At 52.7% G+C, this 24,761-nt stretch overlaps 1 protein-coding gene across 2 annotated transcripts; it reads left to right on the forward strand.

Annotated features, from left to right (window-relative positions):
- The first annotated feature begins 7,112 nt into the window (after positions 1-7,112).
- On the forward strand, positions 7,113-24,125 carry LOC136021469 (bMERB domain-containing protein 1-like). Of its 2 annotated transcripts, none has more exons than XM_065693735.1 (7): positions 7,113-7,196; positions 12,787-12,907; positions 16,049-16,122; positions 20,012-20,126; positions 20,251-20,324; positions 20,995-21,149; positions 21,780-24,125. In XM_065693735.1, the coding sequence occupies exons 1-6, from the start codon at positions 7,136-7,138 to the stop codon at positions 21,111-21,113; spliced, it is 564 nt and encodes a 187-aa protein (XP_065549807.1). In that variant the 5' UTR covers positions 7,113-7,135; the 3' UTR covers positions 21,114-21,149; positions 21,780-24,125. The 2 variants fall into 2 exon arrangements, with proteins under 2 accessions (XP_065549807.1, XP_065549806.1); XM_065693734.1 differs by having other exon boundaries at positions 21,703-21,790.
- Positions 24,126-24,761: the final 636 nt, after the last annotated feature.

Genomic DNA, 24,761 nt, shown 5'->3' on the forward strand with positions numbered 1-24,761 from the left:
TGATTTCTAAACTCAGGTTTTTCTACAGACTGTCCTCTCCTGTTTTGGGATTTAAGTATGCTGCGTTGGCATCTGTTGGTATCAGTGCACCGTGTGTGCTCACGTTCAGAGCCTGCTGGCTGGCCAAATAGAGCAGAACAGCCTCTGCACTTCCTTGTGGTGAATAGATTGTATGACTCTGTTTACCTAAGGTGGCAGGCAGCGTCAGGGGTGACCAGGAGGCAGGCTGCCCTCCTGATCCGAGTAACTAATGTGTGCTGGGAGTTACCGCAGGGCAGTATTGGTTCCAAAGGAACTTGGCACTGGCTGAGGTGACCTGGTGGAAGCTGGAGATTCCCCCTGGGTCAGTTTGGCCTGAGGGCAGCCCTCTTCTCACATTTCCTTTTTAAAACTAAATCTGTGTCCTGAACAGGGCCTGCTATGAATGATCCTCAGGCTGCCTTGTCTGCCTTGCCTTTACCTCAAAGGCACAGATTTCAACACCTCTTCAACAGGTAAGATTTGCTTAAAGATTGAGAAGTTGGTGGTCTGGTCTCATTAAAACACTGGCAGAGAAGCTTTGAGCATTATGGCCCTTTCAGTTACATCAAAAGCTGCTGTCAGTTTGTTATGTACTTCCTTGGTCAAGGAGCAACATCTGTTCCTTTGCAGAGGGATAGATCTTAATAACATCTTCCTAGTGTTTTACAAGCCATGAGATAGGCGGCTGCAGAAAGCAGAATATTAAAATGCGTATTTAATCTGCAATATGCAAATGGAATTGTAATCTGTCACCCTGCTGCATTCTGGACTCAGTAGAATGTGGCTGTAGACAAAAGCACTGCCACTGAAGATAATCTTTCTCTGTATGCACCAATTCCACGTTATCTGTGTATCAGGTTCTTTCAGGGTAGGTAGCTCTGTCTTTTCCTGACACAATCCACTGTGCCATGCAGAATACTCTACTAGAATGACTATAGATAGAGCTGTCCTCCTGCCAAGAATAGCTGGAACTTTTCATTAAGATGTTACTTTCTCCCAGGAATTCAAACTCGAGGGCAATTTTAGTGTCAAGTATTTATCACAGCCTTATTATCGTATAATACCTCAGGAACTCTATTTACTTGTTAATAGAGCATCTGACTTGTCTTTTGTAACATAATTGCACATAGCACATCACGGAGCCATCAGCGCTTTTGTGAGAGGAAAATGATGCAGGAATAGCTGGAATGTTTTAAAATGCTGTCCCTTCTTTAGCTGGAAGTGACTGCTCTCATTTGAAGCCCATTAAATGGGTGATAAATTCTCTTTTTACCTGCTTTGGCACAGAGAGCAGCTGCTGTAATTCCAGCTTTGCATAGAGAAATGTTGAAATGAAAAGTGCTTGTGCATAATCCATCCTGTGACCGGGGCAGAGGGGTGGTGACAGCATCATGCTTGTCTTGGCCATGGCTGTTTAGATGTGCTGAACCACTGCCCTTAAGAACAGGGAGGATCTAAAGTATGGCCCAAAGCTGAACTCCAGTATAATAAACTTGCATCGTAAGATTTGTCATGATTTTTTACAAATTATTAATACAACAAACACATTTGGTGCTGATTCAGCGGAGAATCCTTTACCCAGTTTGACACATGTTCTTGATTACAAACCGCTGTGGAAGTGAACATGCAGAGGGCTCATTCCCTGAAGACATTGCGCCAATTTGATGAAATCATTTTCCAGTGAGGTCTATACAGTTTCTGTCTTTGAGGTCTACAACATCAGTGACTCCATTTCTTCCTCTCTGATGGTCACAGACCCTGCAAGGCAAACGGGAATGGAAGGAAGAGACTTAAATTAATCTGTGTGAGACTTCTTTGCTCTGAGCGTGGCTTTTAAGAACATGCCAAGGAATTTAATGCTGCTGAGAATAAGATGTAACTGAGAAGAACTAAACTGCCTCTGGGGAAGATAGATTCTCATGATGTATTTCCAACCACATCAGCAGTTAGTTTTGCACTGCTTTGCAACTATTTGCCAAAAAAACTGATGTTGCAACTTCAGGGTTTTCAAGTTTTTATCCTTAATCAGCACTGTAATGTTAAAAGTGATTATAAAATCACGCAACACTTTACTGTTTGCCTACTTCATGGTGAACTTCAAGCAAATTTCAGAGGCTTATGTGTACAAATACTTCTTTTTTTTTGCCCCTTTGCGTCAGTCCAGGGTCTAAGTTGAGCTGTCCTTCTTCTCTGAATACAGTTCTATTTAATTGGGCTCAGGAGGCAAACCATAGTGCTGAGGAGCAAGTTCAGCACAATGCTGGTCTTTGTAGCTCTGAGATTTGAAATGCAACATAGCCCAATGTGTGTGTACTTTGTGAGAGGTTTCAGAGGATCTGGGTGAATCAGTTTTGTTAGATAAGGCCAAAAACTGACAATGGGCTCTGCTTATCATGAAATGCTGCAGGTAGTTTAATTGCACCACTGGTGCAGCTGGACTGGAACCTGAATAAGCCGTTGGATCAGACAGCTTCTCCTGCTGTCTAAAATTCTGTTCCTAAGTTAGAAGGAAACTAAAATAGCAGAATGTGTCTTTCTGGCAGTTATTTTATGATGGGGTATTGCAAATGTTTCCTTCAGCTTCTCTTTGTGTGCACCTCACATCTGCGATTGACTTCACAAGTGTGGCACTCTCAGCATATGAAATCAGGTGAAACTCAGTGGGCAATGATCTCTAAATGTTCGTTTTTCCTGTGGATCTGATCAGCATAGTAAAATCCTTTCCAGTATTCCCTGAAGATTTCTATAATTCAGCAAACAACCGCAGCCTGCGCCTTTGTGGACTGCAGTGAAACCTGCCCAGATGAATTCACACAGAGCTTTTGTAGTTTTGCAATGAGCTATTTCCCAGCATTGTAGATATGAGCCATCGAAAGTAGGTCCTTTTAGCTGTAGTTTCACACGGCAGGGAGAGTGATGGTTTTGAGATCTGTGGAGTTATTCTGCATGTTCTGAATCTTAAAAGCAAGAGCATCTGAATTGTCTTGTATTCCAGGATGGGGTGTGGCATCTCTGAAGCACGATCTGCGCTCTTCGGTGCTGCTCGTGGAAGCATTTCTCCTTTTGTTCATCTCTAAGGTCCAGACAAGACATTCCCATGCTGATTTGAACGCTGAGGAGAATTATGGTTACAGCATGATACCAAAATTCCATGTCTATAATATGGGTCCTGTATAGAGTCCTTGAAAGTATTGGGCAGCTCTTGAGTGTTGCTGGCATCAGCACTGAGTGGTACTAATGCAGGAAGGAGTTGGGGGAAGAATCTGTCTTGAAATATCTTGACACTCTCAGCTTGGCATCCCTGTTGCTGTATTTATCAATAGGGAGCCAGTGTAAAGGAATCTGCTCATTTAGACTGTACATTTCTCAGGGAACTGATACATGGGGGGTTTTCTGCATGGTTTCTCCCTGGAGCCTGATTTTACTCTAATATAAACGATATTTCTGTCCAAGGGCAGTTTCTCACTTCAAGTCAGGTATGTTGAGACCATAAAACTGTGAACCCAAATGTAGAGGTGAGGATGGAGCAACTTTAAAATTAACCTTTGCTTCACCTCTAATATTGAGAAATCTTGCCTGAAGAAATCCAGGAACAGAGCCTGTAGTTACCTTACCTGGGCCTCACTGGTACAGCAGACAGGGACACTGCAGTTTTGAAACCTTGAGAACATTTCTACCTGTAATTAGGTTGAGAGGTCAGAACTAGGGGGGTAGTTACAACACCAGAAATAGCAGGCTTGTGTTAACACAGGGTTTTATTGTTAGGAAAAGGAGTTTTGAGCCAGAAAACACAGTCACTGCTGAAATAACTTGAATATTCAAAGTGTGGCTTTGAGAAACACGAACCTGATTTTTTGACAACTCCTAAGGAAAATGCACTTACTAAATGGCTCCAGTTATCATGACATGTACACGCATTTGGGTCTTTGGGACCTCACTCCTTTCTCAACAGTGATGAATTAAATACTCAGCTTCCTTCTGTCCTCAAGATGCACCTGATTGAGTTGGCAAAGAAGGGCCCTGTGAGCATCACCACGGATGTGTTTTTGAAGGCTCGGAATCAGTTCAGTGTGTCTTAGTGGTTCCTGTTGTCTGCTGTTTCCTGCTCAGGTTGTTTCTTCAAAGACCTTCAAATGACTGTGTCCATTCTTATGGTTTCCAGGCGGTGTTTTAAATCTGTGTTTGTTGGCAGCTCTCAGGTACCTGGGAGATTGTGTTACTCTTGCTTGGCACAGTTATAAGCTTACAATGTACATGTGGCTGCTTCATTCCTACGGAAGTGACTGTATGGGGAGATATTAGTGCTTTTAAGAAACATTCTGCTCATGCCCTGGAAGTGTTGCTGCTGCTGGCACAATTCACACACAGACCCATAGGAAAGTCACCTCAGGACCCTCTAAAGCTTCTCAGCTGAGATTGTAGAGTGTACCTGGGGGAAGGAAGAGCTGTGGGGTTCGCCTGCCGGGCAGCGTGTTAGCTCATAGCTCTTTGTGTGACGCTGGGCTGTTTGACTGAATGCCATGTTTTTATTAAGTCAGTGCACAGACTGGTGTGAATTCACGTTGCAGCCCATAGCAGATCTGGCTACTCATGGCACAAGGAATCCTGTCCAGTACCGGACTGAAGAAGTGATGAAAATATTTGCACATCCATTTTCTCTGCATGTGGAGCAATCAGAACAAGGTGGGTCACTTCAGACCCGAGTTCATGATCACAGTGCTGGTGGGAGCTCACCATTTAATGAACAGCATTTAATGGCTGTTCTTACCTTTCCTATTACGACAGCCAGACCACTACATCCTGAGGTGGCTGTGTCCCTCAGCCTGTCTAACTGGGGCACCATCTTCCTTGCTCGTGTTCTGGTTTAAAACACTGAGCTGGACCAAAAGTCAGCAGCTCCTCTCTAGGTTTTGGAGATGGGAATTCCACGATGTAGCTCAGGTTTCTGTCAGTTCCAGTGAGGATGTTTCACCCAGATCAGCTTGGCTGCCTGGTACACTGGGGAGGGGAGCAGCTAGAGACAACGCTGAGAGAGGTACTGAAAGCAGATCCCACACTCTGGTGTCTCTCTGCAGGGGTTGATCCTCCAGACCCATCCCTACGGTGCCACCCCTCTGTTTTGCTCACTGAGAGCTTATGGTTTTGCACCGACAATCAACTTCCAGCAGTTGCTGCCAGCCAGAGGAGAGGGGAGAAAACCCCTGGCCTGGCCCTCACCTCCCCACAGCCATCACTCCTGCTGCTCTCCAGCCCAGGGGCTTCCTGTGGCCAGCCTAGTTTCAGCTGGAATGGAGTTAGCTTTGTTCTCAGTAGCTGCTATAGTGCTGTGCTGTGCTTTGTCTTCAGGATAATACTGATAACACGAGTGGTTTTGTTATTGCTGAGCAGTGCTTGCAGTGCATCAAGGCCTTTCCTGCTTCCCACCCTACCCCACCAGTGAGGAGGCTGGGGGAGCACGAGGAATTGGGGGGACAAGACTGGGACAGCTGACCCCAACTGACCCCACACATATTCCATACTAAATGATGTCATACTCAGCACATAGCACCGGGTTAAGAACGAAGTGAGGGATCACTGGGAGGGATGGTATTTGTGTTCATAAGTCACTGTTAACGTGTGATGGAGCCCTGCTCTCCTAGAGGTGGCTGAAGACCTGCCTGCCATGGGAAGAGGTGAATGAATTCCTTGTGTTGCTCCAATGTGGTTTTTGCTTTACTCATTGAACCGCCTTTATCTCAGCCCATGAATCTGCTCATTTTTACCTTCCCAGTTCTCTCCCCCATCCCACCCCGGCAGTGTGTGAGCAGCTGTATGTGCCTTGGCTGCTGGTGGGGTTAAACCACAACAGTGGCACTTCCCAAGATGTGCTGGAGGGTCCCTGAGTCAGCCCTGCCCTTGCCTTGGACCTGTGCCCTTGCATAAAGCCAGCATGGAGATAGCAGGCATGACCTGCAGAGAAATGTGTCATAGAATCATACCATAGGATCCCAGACTGGTTTGGGTTGAAGGGACCTTAAAGCTCCTCCAGTTCCAACCCCTGCCACGGGCAGGGACCCCTTCCACTGGAGCAGCTTGCTCCAAGCCCCTGTGTCCAACCTGGCCTTGAGCACTGCCAGGGATGGGGCAGCCACAGTTTCTCTGGGCACCCTGTGCCAGCGCCTCAGCACCCTCACAGGGAAGAGCTTCTGCCTAAGAGCTCATCTCAGTCTCCCCTTGGGCAGGTTCAAGCCATTCCCCTTGGCCTGTCCCTACAGGCCCTTGTCCCAAGCCCCTCTCCAGGTTCCCTGCAGCCCCTTTAGGCACTGGAGCTGCTCTCAGGTCTCCCCTTCAGGAGCCTTCTCTTCTCCAGGCTGCCCCAGCCCAGCTCTCTCAGCCTGGCTCCAGAGCAGAGCTGCTCCAGCCCTCGCAGCATCTCCATGGCCTCCTCTGGCCTCGCTCCAGCAGCTCCACGTCCCTCTTGTGCTGCTGCCCCAGAGCTGGATCAGGGCTGCAGGGGGGTCTCCCCAGAACGCAGCAGAGGGGCAGGATCCCCTCCCTGAGCTGCTGCTCACGCTCTGGGGGTGCAGCCCAGCATTAGTGTCCTGGCAGAGGATGTGTCCTCTCTGTGTGCTTTGGGAAAAGTGGTGCTGAAACAGCTCTCACCAGTGAGTGAAAAGTGTGAAACCCGGTGAGCAGGAGGCTTCCCAACCAACTCCCCATCCTGCTTCCCCATGCCGTTCTGCTGGGACAGGCCTTCAGGATGGTGGGACCAGCTGCTGCAGGAGATCCCAGCCGGAGATCCCTGCTGCGCTTGCTGCCAGCATCCCGCCAGCCAACGTTTGGATTTCCAACCACAGCGAGCCCGCTGTTGCGTTTGTCCATAGGGAAGGGGGACTCGCGCTGGGAAGGGGCTGCTCGGTGCCGTGTCCCACCGGGCTCCGCAGGCCCCGCTCGGGACAGGAGCGCCCCGGCCGCGTTCCCCGCCCGCCCCGTGCTGCTGCTGCCGGGTCCGGGGCGCCGCGGTGGCGAGAGGAGGCCCAGCGCGCGGCGGCCCGAGCCCCGGCGGGTGCGGGGGGGGCGCGGGGGGCGCGGCCGGCAGAGGGCGCGGCGCGGCGGGCGCGGGCAGGGCTGCGGCATGGAGCGGGGCCGGAGCCCGCCCCGGTACGGGTCGCTGGAGCCCACCCGGTGGCCGCCAGGTGAGCGTGCGGGGCGGGGGGCGCAGCAGGAGCCAAACCGGCCCCGGGCACCCCCGCGCGTCGGGACCGGCGGCTGCATCCGCCCGGCGGAGCCCCGCGCTGCTCCGCGGAGCGGCACCGGCACCGGCACCGGGGCGGCCGGAGCCCCGGCAGCGGGAGTGCGGCGGGAGGAGCGGGGAAGGAGGGAAGGGCTGGGGTGAAGGGGGAGAGGACGGAGGGAAGGGACTGGGTGCGAGGAGGGGGAAGGACGGAGGGCAGGGTCTGGCTGGGGGCAGCGGAGCGCTGGAAGGAGGGGGGCCGCCCGCGTGTGACCGGGAGAGCGGGGTCCCACCGCCCTCCGCCTCCTTTTCGCGTCTCTGACCGGTTCCTCCGGTACGGAACGGGCTGGACACAGGGGAGAAACGGACCAGGGGGATGGTCCTGGGCAGTCCCCGACCTTGGGATGGGAGCAAAGAGGTGCCCAAGCTGGGCTGTGGGCAGCATCCTGGGGAGGGGAGGCTCCTGCAGTCCTTCTGCCGTGACATCCCTCCGAGGTCTTACCTTCCTGGTCCCTTACACCCTTGCATCCAGCGGGATAGGGACGGGCAGCTGGAAAGGCAGGGAAGGAGCAATGGAGCAAACTCCAGCATCCTGCTTAGTAAGACTGTGGAGGGGTAAAGCTGCTCAGCTCCTTGGTGAGATGCCTGAAGTTTCAGTCCTTCTCCATTATGCCTTTTAACATGGCAATGGCTCTCCCTTCACCTCCCCTGGCCTGGGAAGTGCCCCTGTGGAGACCTTGCCCTTGTGGGGTCTGAGCACTTCTGCACCTGGGTCCTCTGCTCCCCGCAGCTGGGTGACATCAGGGTGCTCCAGGGAAGGGTCCAACACTTGCTGGACTCAGGGTGCTGGGTATGGCCTGGGCATCCCCCCTCAGGTGCCTGTGAGCAGGTTTGTGGTGGCTTTTTGCTGCTTCAGTGCAGTTCTGTAAACCCCAGCTGCTGGGGGACCTTTGTGACAGGCAGGAGCATGGCAACAGGCAGTGCCTGGTCTCTGAATGATGCTCTGCTCCTTGCTACCACCCCAGGAAACCTGGGGGCTGCACATTCACAGCCAGGGGGATGCCCGTGCCTGCAGCGGGACAAGGATGCACATTTGTCCCTTGGCACTGGGAACTCCTGTGGTTTGCAGCGGGGATCCCTCCCAGCGGAGCAGGAACCTGTCCTCTGGGACCACTGTGCTTGGCCAGGCATTGGTGGTCCTGGAGACTGGTGTCTCCTGTGCGGGGCAGGGAGGGTGGTGGGGACACAGCCCCCTTTGTCAGGGCAGCCCCAGCGCCGGGGAGCGCGTCGCCATCGAGCTTGTGGAGCAGGGGCTGGTTCTGACAGCTGGGTGCCCCCTGCCCTGCTGCTTCCTGCAGCACAGGCAGCGCACGGCTGGGTTAAAGGCCCCCCGGGATGGAGCTCAAGGGAAGAGTTTCGACCCCTCCTCAGCACAGTGTCACTCAATCACCAACTTTAAGCATGAAGCAAATTGCTTGAAACTCAGCCCCGCGCTGGTGCTGCTGTGACTCATCCCAGGCTGCTGCTGCCTGTCTAAATATTTTCACCAAAGCCATATGGAGTGGAAGACTCCGGCTATTATACTCCTCATTAATGATACTTGCTCCCCCTGGGCCATGTGTGATGATAAGAGCACCTCCAAGTTTCAGCTGAAGCTTTCTCCCCTTCCCTGGATTGCCAGGTTGAGATGGTGGCAGTCAGGGGTGCTTTAGGCAGCATGGGGATGGTTTCTGTGTCTGGCTGTGCTGTTGTGTGTGCCGCTGTGGGAGCAAAGAGAGCCCTGGGCAGTGCGGCTGCACATGGGCATCATCCCTCCATCCCCAAAGGGAGACTCAGGACTGTGAGCTTGATCCCAGCTGTAATAAACCTGCCTTAATCCCTTGCTGGTGCCAGGCACTCAGGGAGGGTGTAAGAAACCCATTTGCAGCTTTGTCAGAGCCATCTCTAGTGAGATCTCTTGCCCAGCTCTCTGCTGCAGGATGTGCTGTACTCCGAGCGTCCGAACTTGCTGTTCCTGGTTGCTGGATGGTGTCGCTGGCACCATGCAGGTCCATGGGCACACGGTGGCCTCTGGTCTCACCACTGCCTCAGGAGAGCTGTCACCTGGCCTGTGCCTGTGGCTGCTGGGGTTCAGGAACTCAGCATCATCTGTATCTGCCTGGAGAAAGCATCTCCTGAGCTAGCAGGGACAGGCCAAGGGGAATGGCTTGAACCTGCCCGAGGGGAGACTGAGATGAGCTCTTAGGCAGAAGCTCTTCCCTGTGAGGGTGCTGAGGCGCTGGCACAGGGTGCCCAGAGAAGCTGTGGCTGCCCCATCCCTGGCAGTGCTCAAGGCCAGGTTGGACACAGGGGCTTGGAGCAAGCTGCTCCAGTGGAAGGGGCCCCTGCCCGTGGCAGGGGTTGGAACTGGAGGAGCTTTAAGGCCCCCTCCAACCCAAACCCGTCCGGGATTCTGTGATCCCAATCGGTTGTCACTGACTGATCACATTACATGGAATCACTGAGGAATTTGGATCAGGAGGGACCTCTGGGGTTACTGTAATCAATCCCTTGCTCAAAGCAGGCTCAATAGATCAGGTTGCTCACAGCCTTCTCCAGGAGGGATCCTGGACCAAAGATGGAGATCCCACAACTCCTCCATTCCCTGTTCCAGTGTCTGAACAACCCTTCAGCCTCTTCTCTTAGTCTCTCCTTGTCCATCCCATGTTCCAGTCCTGGCCTCACTAAGATGTTCAGCTCTTGGCAGGATGACCTGTGGTCCTGGGCAGATGCCTGTTCATCACCTGTATGGATTCACTGATTTCTCTTGAGGATCAGTGGATGGCTTTAATGCAGAGGCCTCTGTGTCCCCCTATCCCAGCCTCCTGCCCCCGCACCACCACCTCCACCCTTTGCACACCTCTCCCACCTGGTATGGCTTCTGCTAATGAGGATGATCAGGGAGAAGCAGCGATGCTCCACTTGTCACAAACCCCTGCATTCACCCAGCTGGAAGCAGCTGCCTGAGAACCCCAGCCAAATTGTCTGCTACCAGTGATCAAAGATATTCTGCGTTATTCATCCTCCCACCCAGGCCAGGAGTGACAGTCCTCCTCCCCCAGAGCCGCCCCTGTGCTCCCGGGGGGGTTAGATCTGTCCTTGGTTAATGAAGGCTGCAGCAAGCTCGTATTTATTGGCGCATCTCTCAAATAATCAGCCTTGTTGGTTTACCCTGCTCACAGCAGCGTCACTTGGAACAAGGCAGGATTTTCCCGACAGGTCTGGAGCTGCACTGAAGTACAGCCTGACCTAAGGGAGTGGCTGCCTACAGGCACACGCCAGCTGTACCATCCACAGCTTCATATGTGGTGTCACCTCTGTGCTGGCCACCACCCCCAGGGACATTGTGCCCTGAGGCACTGAGTTTGGGTGCAGCAAAATCATGCAGTCACAGAGTGATCCTGGGTAATGATGTGCCCAGAAATGATGCCCTGGGCAAGAGGAGCTCTGGGGTGGCAGAGCAACAGGATGCTTTGGATGAGGGACCTCAGCATCCCTGTCCCTAGCAACCGCACTCTGGTCCCTTAGCAACCACAGCCTGGTCCTGTAGCAACCACAGTCCAGTCCCCTTAGCAACCCCCTTCAGGCCTGTAGAGATGAGGCTAAGGGAGGGTTTCTGTGCAGATCTGCAGCAGAGCCAGTGAGCAAGAGCTGAGGGAGGGCAGCGCATCCTGCCCTGGACTTTGTCCAACCCATGTGTCCATCAGGCTGTCCTGAGCCTGTTATGGCCTGGCTCCTGTGAGCATCTCGACAGCTCAGAATGGGGAGTGATCAAGGATTCAGCATGCTGGCATGACCTGAACGGAGCCTTCATGGCTCAGAGGAGAGAAACAGCCAGAAACAGCAGAAAACTGTTCTCCAAACCAGTGACAGTAACCCAAACCACTCGTATTTCCACTATAAACCCTCTCTGCTGGCAGCCTTGGAAACATACCTCACTCTGGGAATGATTTCTGAAACAGTTTCACATATTGGGTAGGGGACTAGGGGATACACCGTGTTTTGCCTTGTGTCTTAGTGCTGCCCTGTAACCCTCGGCACTGGCCTGGGTCCCGTTTGGGATCCCCGAACCACACGCTCCAGCTCTGACATCTCCATTTTCCAGACCTCAGCTGCCCTGAAAATCCTGCTCCTGCACTCAGTGCTCCCTGTCTGTGCTTCCAGCTCTCCCTGCGCAGGGGATCTGCTCCCTGTGAGATCCAAAGGAAACACAATTTGCCCCTGATGTTTGTGATCTGGCTTTGCTGTAGCTGCTGAGCCCCCTCTCCCCAGCCTGCGCTGTGTGTGTATGACAGCAGAACCAAATTAACCTGCCTGTGGTAAACGCGCTGCTGCTTGTCAGTGATAACAAGCTCAATGATGTGTCCCAGAGCCAGGGCAGGCTGGGAGGTGGGAGCTGGCCTGGGAGTCAAACCTCCCCTCTCCGCTTAGAAGGGGTCCAGAGCTCCTCTGGGATGTGCTGGCACTGTGGGAATCAGTACGGATCCCTGCGCAAATCAGTGTGAGCATCTTGGGCAAAGCAGGGGGACATCAGAGGGACATCTGTGTGTGAATCAGTTGAGATGGGGGAGGCAGAACAATAGACGGAGGATGCCGGGCTCTCATTCTGTCTGACCCTGAGCTCGCCACTCTGCTCCTCTTAAACAGAAATCACAGCTCCTTTTACCCACATTTTGCCGTGAGGCTCTTGCCCTGAAGAAGTGACACCCCTTTCCCTGCCTCAGTTTCCCCAAGTGGGTTGTAGCGGTGATGCTCAGTGCTCCAGAGGATGATGAAGCTGAACTGGCCTGCTGGATACCTTGGGGGCTTTTTTCCCCTGTGGGTTGGGAAGGATGGGGGGGGGGGGGGCTTCATCCATCCTGTGATAGAAGGGGAGCAGCTGTAGGAACTTCACCTCCATGACTCCTCAGCTTGTGCTGTATGGACACAGCATTTGTTCCTGGCACAGTCTGGAGGAGGGTGCACACAGAGGCTCATGGCTCTGCGCTGGAAATGCCTGAGGCTTGAAAGAGGTGTTCCTACCCTTCCCTCCAGCAGCTTTTAGCCCCTTGTGCTAGCTTTTAGCACCTTGTGCCCAGCACTGGTGTGAGCAGGGTGTGCTGCAAAGCAGCACCAGCAGGTGAAATGCTGCTTGTTTCTAAGGCTCAGAGAGCTGTTGGCACTTCATGCACATTGCATGTGTGTATGGCGCTGTGCTCAGTGGGACGAGCTGGCTGTGACCTAACGCAGCAGTGAGCAGAGCTGTGCCCAGCACACACAGAGCACAATCAAACCAAACCCAGTCCCAGCAGCTCAATGCCTTTGCTTTCATTGGTGACCTTCCATGTGCCTGTTGGGCTGTCTCCTCTTGCCGCACTCACAGGGTACCAAGAAGCCTGCTTAGTGCACATGCTTAGTGCTTTCTCTGGCCTGGGGCTTGCAGGGGGTCCCATGCTAGCTGTGTGGCCCCTCTCTGTCCTCAGCACCCATATGAGGTCTCCTGCTGTCTAACGTGACTCGTGTTCTGTTTGCAGAGGATGAGATTGTCTCCATGGCTGACTCAACCACCACAATCGATGACATCGAAGGGGAGCTCTTCAAAATCGAGCGGATCAGGGAGATCCTGGTGAGGAGGGAGTCAGAGCTGCGGTACATGTGAGTACCTGACCCCTTCCCATGGTCCCCCAGCACCTTCTGCCTGCCCCATCAAGCATGGAACATTCCAGGGATGGGCAGAGCTGAGGCTGCTTTCCACCTCGTTCCCACCTGGAAGTGCAACCTCTCCCACTTCTCTGGCCTTGCTCTTGGAAGGGGCTTCAATAGGTCCCTGTTACAGAGCTGCCACTGATGTTGTGATGATTTGAGCCAGCCTCTTTGTAAGCAAACAGAATTCATGGCACAGGCCAAACTACACTGAATGTTCCCATATTCAACCATGAGCACCCCATCTTCCTAGTGACTCCATACTCTGCCTCAATGCGTGGCTCGTGGGCTGGGCTTGGGAATGCATCTGAGGTCTGGGGTCAGCACACAGATCTGTGCTGCTGAACAGCCACACGACCACAGTTCTCTCCCCATAGCGAAGTACTATACATCCTCCCAGCTCCTCCGTTCCTCCTCCATCCCCTGGAGTCAGCAGCACACAGTGGTGTGGGGCTGGAACAGCACTGGTGCCTGATGACTGTCTCCATGCCGCATCCTGCTCTCCGCTCCCAGCACAGCTGGGGAAGGATTTTCTCTAGGGTCTATTTCAATAATCAAAGCAGATACAGAACATTTTCCCTGGGTATACTGGGAAATGTTATGGTTTGGGAGGAAAAGGACAGCATTCCATAGTCTGCGTTGATTAAGCTTTTTAATGCCACTACATTGCTATAGTCAGCCCAGTCCTGAGATCCTGTGCTGTCAGTTCAGCAAAAAGCCTGGGATTTTTACTGATAATGGCAAAGATCGTATTTCCTGGGCTGCAGCACTTGATATGTGCTTTGTTAATGTGCCTGCGGCCCCACTGGTACCTGCACTAAGGGATCGCCAACGCCTGGAAGTGCCTGTGTAAATCCACTGCCTGGGGAAGCTGAGAGCTGGTTTAGAGCCTCAGGCTTGGAGCAGTGATGTCTTGGAGGCGCAGTTCCCCAGGAATGTATTGTTGAAAAGGACTTCTGGAAATCACGGAAAGTGTTATCCTCAAATGCTTTCCAATGCAGTCGGTGCCTAAACCTCACAGGTGCTGTCACACCTCAACATCCCCCACTTGTCCTATCCCTTTATTTGCTTTCTTTCTTGGCCAGCACCTGGAAAACAAGAGGAAATCGCCCACAGCGACCACACACTGGGGTGGGCATGCAGGAGGAGATCACTGGGAAGTCTGGGAATGCCGGGATGACATCTGCGTGGTTTGGAGGCACTGTGGGGAGCTTGAGCATTGGCTCTGCAGAGCACAGCAGCAGGGAGGAGTGTGGGAAGAGCTGAGGGCTTCCCTGGGCATCACTGCTGGAGGAGAGGGATCCCAGACCTGGCTCTGCAGGACAGTGATTAAAAGGATGGGAGCTGGGGCGGCGAGGGCTTCATAAAACCAGCAGGGAAAAAATTGATGTTTGGGATGTCCGGACTGTGGGGAGACGGACGTCCCCTCTGGTTGCTGAGGAGTGATCCATCTGGTCAGTTAATCGTGATCATGATCAGTGTTTTCTTCTTGATGGAAACATCAGGCTAAAGCTTTCCGGTGTTTCTGAGATGTCTGCGCTCTGGGAAGCATCAAAGCTTCAGGTAGTTCCCCTTTTATAGGGCAAAAAGAAAGGTCTGATTCCTGTGGCAGACTCAGCTCCACACCTCACCCGCTCAGTGCTCTGATCAGCTCCCTGGGATATGCAGGGCTGCCATGGCTGTGGCTGAGCTTGCAGTGAGTTTTATCCCCAGTGGCAGAAGGAATCTCAGCTCCAGCAGCAGCCTCCTGGGTGCTGGTCTTTGCAGCTTTATTGCACTGAGAGTGTGCATGATTGCCCATTTATTATTCTCATGATCAGTTTTCACAGCATTAAATTCCAATTTAATAATATTTCAGTTATCATTTGACTGTTTTCATTTTACCATCACCAGCAGTCCTCTTGCCCACGTGTCCTGTGCGGACCTGGTTGGTGCTCCTTGTACAAGCTCAGGGCTTGGTCACCATAGGACTATGAGCAGGCAATAAGAGGCCAAACACACCTCTCCTTCTCCACGTGCAGCTCACAGACACTGGCTTGACGCGGTAGGCAAACAAAGGAAGACACTGTCACCTGGAGCAGAAATCTGACAGAGCTAAGAAGTCTTCTCCTCCACCTGAGCAATATCTCACAGGGTCCCTCTTTAGGGACCTAAAGTCTCTATTTTCCCTTCCCTTATTGATACCTCTGGTGTCCCCTGCTCAGCTGGTAAAGCTGCAGCTTCAAGAAGCTCCAGCAAATGACTCATCCCAGAAGGGGTGGATGCTGTGACTCAGTGGAAGGACCAGCAGGATTATTGAAGCTGCAGACAGGGCTCTTACTAACATGTACTTCAAAAGGCATCAGAGGCACATCTGTTCGAGGCGGCATCAGCTCATAAGTCCGTTATCACAGCAGCAGCTTTTCCTAATCTTCCCAGAGAGGGATGATGTGTGAGGAGCCCCGGGAGGGCTCAGAGCAGAAGGAATGTGTCAGGTGGTTGGTCTTGTCATGCTTTGGTTGGAGATGTGGATGGCCAAGGTTGGCCCCAGGCTGATGTGACCTCAGAGACTGCTGGAAGGGCAGACGGGGCTGGGCAGCCCTTGGTTTGTGCTGACATTTGTGCTGAGCCCATCCTGACCAGTGTCTCGCTGCTGTGTGTGGTTTGAGCTGGAGGTGGTTTCAGTGCCCGCAGCCCCAGCAGGCTCCTTTCTGCTGCTGACATGACCTGGTTTCCCAGTGGACACTGCAGCATTCACACCGTTCCCTCCTCTGCTGTGGTTCCTTTTTCTACATTTTTCTGGTTCTGTGGCAGCAGCTCCTCTTTGCATTTGTGTTTTGCTGTTTGGGGATTACTGTTTAGGAGAAGGAGAAACAGCTGCTGTTGCGTGGTGAATGTGCCAAGTTTCATCAGAGCAATGAAACCTTTTCTTTGCCAACAACCAGTGGCACAACCCATGTAGCTCTACCAACAGCTCTGAGATGAAATTCCGTTTCCCATGGGAAGGCAGGTAAATCTGTGCTCCCCGCTTCACTGCCTTCAGGTGCCAGCTGGGTGCTCCTCTGGAGCTTCTGACCCTTTCCTCTCTCAGTGGTTCCCTTTGTGTCTCTGCAGGATGGATGACATTCAGCTGTGTAAGGAAATCAGCCGGCTGAAAAAGGAACTCCAACAACTCATCGCGCTTCCAGGTACGGCTCTGTAAGGCTCCGGAGAGCTGCACCCTGCCGCTGCTCTCAGGAGAAACCTTTCCATCAAACACAAGAAGCTCTTGAAGGGCTCCCACCCCAGGGTGCTCCAAAGGTGCTGCTGCTGCGGGCAGGGTGTGAGCCTCAAGGAACGCGGGTGCCTGAAACAAGAAAGGAGAAAAACCGTGAGTCCCTTGAGGGCGAGCATTGGTCTGGTCCAAGAGGAGGACAGGAGGTGAGGAAGGTGCAGTGAATGCCGGCACACTGGGACCTGCCGTGTACACTGAGGAGGATCAGGATCAGGAGACATTGTCAGAGCACACCATGGAGGGGCCTCTCTGGAGGCAGCAGGAGGAGATGCCTTCAAAGGCGGTGAAGTACATGAAAAGCCGTGGATTCTTGCTGTGGCCATGTCAGAACTGCGTGTCAGTGATGGGGCAGGGAAGGATTCCTGGGTGCAACAGTAGGATGGGTGCTAGGGAGATGTCACACCTAAAGGGCTTGATGATGTCCCTGATTTAGGTGAATTCATCATTGGCATTGTAAAGAGGCAAACAGTCCAGGGCAACCTGTGTGAAAACTTCAGCTGAGAGGAAATGCTGCTTTTGTCACCCCCTGTATCATGACCAGTGACCTCAGTGTTCCTGTCAGAGAAACCCTTGTCCCTTCACAGCCCAGGAAGGGTCAAACCTTATTTTTCTAAAGGATCCCACTCAGCCAAAGTATTCAGAGGAAAGCACATCCGAAGAGCTCAGGGTTTGAATGAGGAGGAACAAGAAAGGCTTCACTTCAAGCTGTGTCCATCAGCCATGCCTCCTCCTAGGACATCCTCATTCATCCCCCCGTAAGGACTTTAGGTTCATTTTCAGAACCAGGTGGGAGACATATCCCTGCTTATTTGTACCTATCCAAGCATTAACATTTGGCCCTCAGTTATCTCTACCACAAACCTCTCTCTGAAGGTGCTGCACTCACTGAGACCAGTGAGTGTGTGGCAGGGGCGATGCCTGGATGCAGACAAGAGACCAGCTGTGCACATCTGCTCCCCAGAGCAGCAGCTCAGCTCATAGGTTCTGTACCCAAGGTTATCCTGAAGCCAAGAGTGGCAAGAAACCTTGACTCTTTCTAATGCCATAGTGCCGCTATGATGTGTGTGCTTGTGAGTCTTCAGCATGCATTTAGAGCCCAACTGCTGCTTAATATGCAGGTCTTGATTCATTTAATACAACCTGGCTGCATCCAGAGGGAGGTTCAGACAGGGGAGGAGAGGATTCTGCCATAAAAATGGGAGCTGCTTGCAAAGTGTAGACCGAATCTCATGGGGGCTTTTAATCAAAGACCTTCTAGTTCATAAGACAAGACTTGACCTGAGTGCTGGCTCAGGACCAGAGATAAACTTGGCCTTTTCTGAAGCTGGAAAAATGTGGCTGGCTTCCCCTCATCTGCTTCTGTCTTTCATTTCTATCCTTTTTTAGCACTCCCAGATTCAGATGAGAGCAGAAATGCTGCCTGCATCAGGGATGCTCTTTTTGTCTTCTTTACAACTTGACTCAGCTCAGACTGTGCTGGAAAAGTCCTGCACATCACTGGTCTGGTGGGACTATGGCAGCAGATCGTCTGTTACGATGGGCACTGAACCTTGGTTCAGATAAAGACTGAAACACGTCAGAGCTTACTCAGAGCTCAGCCAGACCTGTGGCTTGAAACCTCACCAGACCAAGGTGCCTTTCCTGATTCAGAGTGATACCATGGTCACAATGGGCTCTGACATCAGCAAGTCAGGAAAAGAAGTGTGCTATTTATGCAGTGGGTATGTGAACACTGACGTGCTCTAACTCAGGGCTGCAGATTGTTAATGAACCCCAAGGAGCTGGTGTGTTTGTGTGCAGCCCCAAGCCGCTGACTCGTGTGGCATCCAAACAGCACTGTAAAATGCTCCTATTCCTGCCAGGCAGGTGGAGCACAGAGGCAGTGCCCATAGTCAGGAGACTCTGGATTAACTCTTCATGGTAGAAGATCACCAGCCCAGACCTCAGTCCAGATTTCTCTCCCTGGAAGCTCGAGCTCACTCCCTGCACAAGACCATGATTGTAGGAGAAACCTTTGTTTGCTGGGGATGTTCCTGACAACATGATGGTTATGAGAGGTTCCTCCTACTCAGAGCCCTGCAACAGCACCTCTGATCAATACATAGCAGACTTTGAACTACAAATCAATACATAGTTTAGGTAACTGCTGAGACCCATCCTACAGGGTTTGCTCAACACTGTGAGTTTCTCCATTATTATTTAGCTGAAGGAAGACTGGAGATAGGTCCATCCTGTGCTGGATTGATTTTGGAGCCAGCTGCTGAATTCAGAAATGGTATTAAATAGCTGCAGCACAGACGGTTATAGTTTACACCTAAGGTAGCTTTCTATTTGTATTTAACACTCCTTAGCCTTATCTCTGTCATCTTCACATATGCCACTTAGCCATTATGTACCAATTTATATAGGACATCATAGCGAGCTGAGAGTTTTCCAGGTCCTCACTAACTCACTGCCCAGACATACGTGGCACAAGTGAATCCCACCATGCTCAAAGCAGGTCAGTCTGAGGGTTCAAGTGACAACCAAGACTAACACATTCAAAATAGCCAGGCAGGCACCTGCTGTCAGCCTTGGGGTGGGAATGGGGCTGGCAGTGGTTTGGAAGGTCAGATGTAGAGGATGAGCTCCCTGGGACCATGTTTAGCTAAGGGAATAAGGCTCAAGGCCTGTGGATTGTACTGGTTTTCATGTCTCTATAGGTGTGGGCTAAGGGGTGGGACGGGTTGTTCGTGAAGCATCTGGGCATTGTTGATAATTCCCTATAGGCCTGAGGCCCTGGCTGGATTCTCAGCCATGTGGAAGATGTGGCTCAGAGGTCTCGGGGCGCCTACCCAGCTCGGGGCCAAGGGCTGTGCTGGCATGGGGAATGTGGGGTGAGCACATCCCGGGTGAAGGATGACATCCGAGTCTGTCATTTCTGAGCTCCTTCAGACTGTACACAGCCTTTCCCGCAGCACAGGGTGGAGGCCCGGGGGAGCTGTGGTTGTCTCCCAGCAGAGAGCACGTTGTCGAGGGGCTCCTCTGCAGAGCTCAGCTGCATCTTGCAGTGCAGTGAAAATCATAGAATCATAGAATAGTCAGGGTTGGAAAGGACCTCAAGATCATCCAGTTCCAACCCCCTGCCATGGCCAGGGACACTTCACACTAAACCATCTCACCCAAGTCTCTGTCCAGCCTGGCCTTGAACACTGCCAGGGATGGAGCACTCACAACCTCCCTGGGCAACCCATTCCAGTGCCTCAGCACCCTAACAGGAAAGAATTTCCTTCTTATATCCAATCTAAATTTCCCTTGTTTAAGTTTTAACCCGTTACCCCTTGTCCTGTCACTGCAGTCCCTGACAAAGAGTCCCTCCCCAGCATCCCTATAGGCCCCCTTCAGGTACTGGAAGGCTGCTCTGAGGTCCCCATGCAGCCTTCTCTTCTCCAGGCTGAACAGCCCCAACTTCCTCAGCCTGTCTTCATACGGGAGGTGCTCCAGTCCCCTGATCATCCTCGTGGCCTCCTCTGGACTTGTTCCAGCAGTTCCATGTCCTTGTCCTTTGTCCTTCCAAATCCGTGGGAGAAGCTAAAACTTCCCAGTGTGATGGCAACAAACCTGACCCCTCTGTGCCAGGGCGGTTTGGGATGAGATGGCTGTTTCTTTAGCAGCTTGTATGTGCATCCAGGTGCTTACCTTGGGTTGGCTTTTACCCCCACACTTGTATCTGTTGCGGGGTTAAGCAGGAGCAGAGCAAGCTTTGCCTTGCCATGGGTGGGATGGCCCCTGTAGGTGTGTTAAATGTGTTCCCTGTGCTGCAGAGAATGAGAAGTCCAACGAGGAGAGGCAGAAGGAAGAGGAGCTGGTGCAGCAGATACACAAGCTGGTGGAAACACGGGATTTCCTGGTGGATGATGTGGAGTTTGAGAGGCTCAGGTAGCTGGATGCTATTGATTCCTTTGCTCTGAGGACAGTGCAGTCTGTCTTCTGCTCTGCACTGTGCCATGCTCCTCGTGCCTTGCTGGCTCTTCCTGAGTGGTAACCAATCTCTTTGTGACAGGGAAAGGGAAGAAGACAAGGAAATGGCAGAGTTCTTGCAAAGTAAGCTCTCCAAAAGCTACCTCCAGAAAACAAGTAGGTGGTTGATGAGTTTTATTCCTTTCATTGAACCTCCCTGACAGTCTCTCCCCTTCCCTAAGCACTCTGGCTCCAAGATTGCATTGCTCTCCATGGGGCCAGCTTACCTGGAGGCCATCTGTTGCTAGAGGAGGGTGTGGGGAAGTGGCGTCTGAGGGATGCTGGTGCCCGAGATCCCATTGTGGCAACATCCTGAACCAGTTCAGAGGTTATGCTTCCATTTCTCTCCTGGCATTTCCCAGCCATCACCTCCTATGAGAATGGGAATAGGTTCTCTTCTGGCTGACACACTTCATCTGACACTTTCCAAAAAGCTCCTTACATTTCATCACCCCATTACCTAAGGTCGCAAGCTGTGGTATTCATCCAGTCCTACCCTCTTCATGGCCTCTGATGGCAGGCCACCCTCTTCCCTGCGCCTCCATCATCACTGCAGGAGCACCTTCCCAGCATGGTGGGGGGCATTTCCAGTCCAGGGTCCCTGTGACTGTGTCTCACCTGTGGATACCTACGAAGCATGGATAGTGATGTGCCTCCTGGATGCAGGAGCTCATGTCCAGCTGTGGGGCTGAGGAGGGTCAGCATCTTAGCCCTGGAAAGAGCTCTAGGAAGCAGTGATGGGCCTGTGCCATTACCATCAGGCACACATTGATTCTTCTTTCCACAGCTCCTGCCAAAGAGAAGAAGATGACTTCCCGGGGGCAGCAAACCTCCGCACCGTATGTGACCAAAACGGGCCTCACCCTGCTCAAGGAGTGCTGCGGCTTCACCTGCTCCATCATGTAGGCCACCCCCAGCTCCTCTGCACAGGACAGGACCATGGTAGCGTACACATCCCGGGAAGCTGGGCTGGGCAAGAAGGGCTTCCTTGGAGTGCTGACATGGCCACGTGCCTGTGTGGGGATGGTGACCCACACATGTGCCATGAGGGCCCCCCCCCCGGAGGGGCTGCCACCACATCCCAACTGTAACACGGGTGAAGTGAAATTACAGTGCCATGAATCTGAGGGCAGACCTTAGAGCTCATCGCAGGGCAGCTGCTGAGAAGCTCCCACCTTCCTCCAACCCTGGGCTTCACCCGGTGGGTGATGAGCATGACCAAGCTGAGTGCCAGGTCCTGACTGTGTGACAAGCACTGTGTAAGAGGAAGATGATGGGAAGGGGGTCCGGTGGGTTGTACTCACTGTGGGAGGATACATCTCATCCTTCGTATTGCTGGAGACTCCTACAGCTGGCCTGACACCCAAGAGTTGGTCTCATTGCATTGGGTGCTCTATAAAGCAGGGTTGTCTCTCTAGCCACTAGAGAAGGGAGGCACCAGGGGGATCCCATGCTTGCAGCCCATGGTTTGCTGCCTCTCACCCTTCCTCCCCAGGTCTCCAGCCAGAGTCCACAGCCTGCTCTCCTCTGAGAGTTTCAGCTTCCCGTCATTGTTCATGCTTCCCCCTGCAGCACCACCACCGAAGAGACTTCCCAAGCAGGCTGGTGCAAGCTTGAATGATGGCATGTGTCCTTGGTGCCATGTCAGTGGTTGTCTCCTCCGTGACTTCACACAAACACCGAATTCCACCCGAGCTCAGCTTGGAAGAGGTGTGTGCAGCAGCAAGCGAGGCCATGATAAAGAGGACCAGTACAGTCCTGCATATGGACAGAATGATAAAGCATTGGAGAACATTGTGCTCCATCATCCAAGACACGCTGTGGCCACAGATGATGTCTCATCCTTGGCCTTGTGCCACCTTGTGAGTCTATGGGTGATTCCTGAGGACTCTTGGTGGGGAATGTCTCTGGTCTGGGTTTTGTTGTGTCTGCATCAGTCTTACTGCAAGGTGCTCTATGGCTGTGCGTAGAGCTGAGCAAAGTGTGAAGGACGTTCCCCAGAGCTGGCTGAATGAAGGGCTAATTCTTGTGAAGTTCTCACCTGAGCACAGACCTGGTGTGGTGAACTCTGGGCAGATGAGTTGCTTTCCCCACCTCACTAAGATACATTCAGTTTTGAGCTCTAAGGAAAAGGAGGAAATCGGAGCAAAAGAGAAAGGGAGAAAAATACAGAACAGGGCAGGGGGAAAGGAAGACCAAAGAAGAGCCTGGAAGTGTGCCAGGGGACGGTGGAGGCAGCAGGTGAGAGACACTCTCACTGCCAAGAGGGCGTTCAGTCCTGCCCTTCAGTGCCCCAGCCAGCGCCTCTGGGCTTGGGACCATGAGCTGGACATAAAGCCCTGTGCCAAAGCCTCATGGCACCCTGCAGCCACCCAGTGTCTCAGTTGCCATTGTCCCTTCTGAGCATCCCCCTGTGTTGAGGTGGCACAGCCAGAGCTGCTGATGCCCATCGTGGCAGGACAGGGGCTCTCCTTCTCCCTGAGTGTGAAGGTCTCTCACATCTCCCCCGTACCTGCCCTTCTGCTCCATAGGTGGCTATGGCTTCACTGGGTGTTCTGGGGTGGGCTCCCATTTGGGTGGCTGCCCAAGAGCTCTGGCTGTCCTCTGGCCAAAATGCTCCAATTCAGTCTTTCTGCAACTTGCTGTAGGGTGTTGAGATGGTGCTCAACACTGCCCATCATGTCCACGCCAGTGAGATGGCCGCAACCTATTTGGCCCTTTCCCTTGCACCTGATATCACATTTGTCCTTCTAAAACAATGCAGGTGGGATCCTTCCTAGTGCAGTGTCATGAGCAGGTCAAAGTCCCTCATGAATGTCTTCAGCAGCACTGCCAGGAAACCCAGTGTGTAGGAACCTGTTCTCCAGCCTGTGCAGGGGGGTTTCCACTCACTTGTCCTTCTTGAGCAATCTCCTCCTCAAATGGCTCTTACCAGCAGCCAGAATAGTCCACAAACTTAACCAGTCCTTCTGCACGTATTGTCCCTCTGGTCTATTGTACACAGACCAGGCTGTGAGGTCCGAATGGGCCAACATGACACCTGGTCACCTCCAGCAAACTTGACCCCACTTTGGCTTGTGTCACCTCTGAGTCACTTCAGTGTTCTCAGGCTGAACCTGCTGACTTTGTGCTGCTCATTGTTAATGTCCTACAGCATCCTGCGACCACCACCTGACAGTTCCTGGTGCTGTCCTTGCTTGGGGAAGGCTTCAGTGTGGGCTGGAGGGAGCCTCCTGTACATCACAGGGGCAGATAAAACCACAGGGAACTCCCCTCTGCTTTGCCAACCCTGTGTAACCAAGCGAGGTGCAGTACACGGGGCTGTCATCCAGCCAGGGGTGCTAGGACGTCATTGGTAGCATCCATCCTGGAGGTGGTGGGACAGATGAGGCCACTCACTCCCTGCTCTTACAGAAACTGTCCAGTGATTGCTTTGCTTGGTCACTCTACAGTCACGTGTGTGGTGTGCAATGTAAGTGTTTGCTTGGATCCTCACAGAACGAAGGCTCCAGACCTAGAAGCTCTCCCCTCACTGTCCTTGCCTTCCCCAGGAAGGGTGGGTAACTAGAACAGTTTGGTTGGTTGGACCAAGAGGGAGTTAAAGAAGAAGAAGAGCCCTTGATTCAGAGCTTGCTCCTCTAATTCATCCCTGCCTCCAGCCCACAAGACCCCAAGACCCAGACTTCAGCTGAGCAGTGCTTGGCCAGGCAGGAGGATGGCTGGGGGCACGTGGGCAAGGTCCTCGCCTGGTTTGTTCTGTGTTTGTGTGGCTGGTCATGGAGAAGGAGACAGGCTTCTGCCCTGGTTGTACAATACCTTTTGGCCTGTACTTTAACCCATGGCAAAGGTGTGCAGCACACAGGAGCGACAGTTTCATGTGCATTGATTTCAACCCAAACAAATAAATGTCTGTTGGAAGCTTGGTTTGGAGGTATTTTCCCTGCCTGGGACCTCTGCAGAGGCTGTGTCACACCAGGGTGGTTGAAGTGGAACAGAAGCGAGATCCTAAAGAGTCAGGTTGACTTTGGAGCTCCCTGGTATTGCAGGGGTACAGAACAGCTCCTGCGGCTGCAGCATGATTCCCAGCCCTCCATCTCTGGTTCTTTACCTAACATTTCACTTCTGGGCCAGGCTGAAAAATCTTTGGAAAGGTAAGAAACAGCCTCCCCGGGTTGGTATCCTTTATTTGTCAATGTATTGATGTATTGGTTCTCTGGTAACAGCCTTCTGTCCTCACCAAGCCTCAGTGGTGCCATTTATAGACAGGTTGTGGAACATTAAATGTCTTAAAGCACTTTGCTTAATGGAGCACTGAAGGGTGTCTGGCTGCACCACCTCTTCTCTTGGTCTCCCAGCTCTTCCCCTCCTGTATCCCACCCTCCAGGAGCTCCGGAACAGGGCAGGCAGGCCTGCACACTGCAGGGCCTTTGGTGGTGACTAAAGAACACCTCATGGCGGACATGCTGGGGAAGACAAGGAGGTGGGAGATGGGCTGAGGAGGAGCAGAGGGGCAGGATGGAGTCTGGGCTTTGCTGGGTCTTGTCAGTCGTGCAG

This window comes from Lathamus discolor, chromosome 13 (genome assembly GCF_037157495.1).
Source record: "Lathamus discolor isolate bLatDis1 chromosome 13, bLatDis1.hap1, whole genome shotgun sequence".
Classification (NCBI taxonomy): Eukaryota; Metazoa; Chordata; class Aves; order Psittaciformes; family Psittacidae; genus Lathamus; species Lathamus discolor.

Excerpts from the sequence above, each read along its gene's own strand:
- LOC136021469 (XM_065693735.1), top strand. The coding sequence starts at position 7,136 with ATGGAGCGGGGCCGGAGCCCGCCCCGGTACGGGTCGCTGGAGCCCACC. Across the intron at positions 7,197-12,786 it reads GCCCACCCGGTGGCCGCCAG|AGGATGAGATTGTCTCCATG; the intron begins GTGAGCGTGCGG and ends TTCTGTTTGCAG. Across the intron at positions 16,123-20,011 it reads ACAACTCATCGCGCTTCCAG|AGAATGAGAAGTCCAACGAG; the intron begins GTACGGCTCTGT and ends CCTGTGCTGCAG.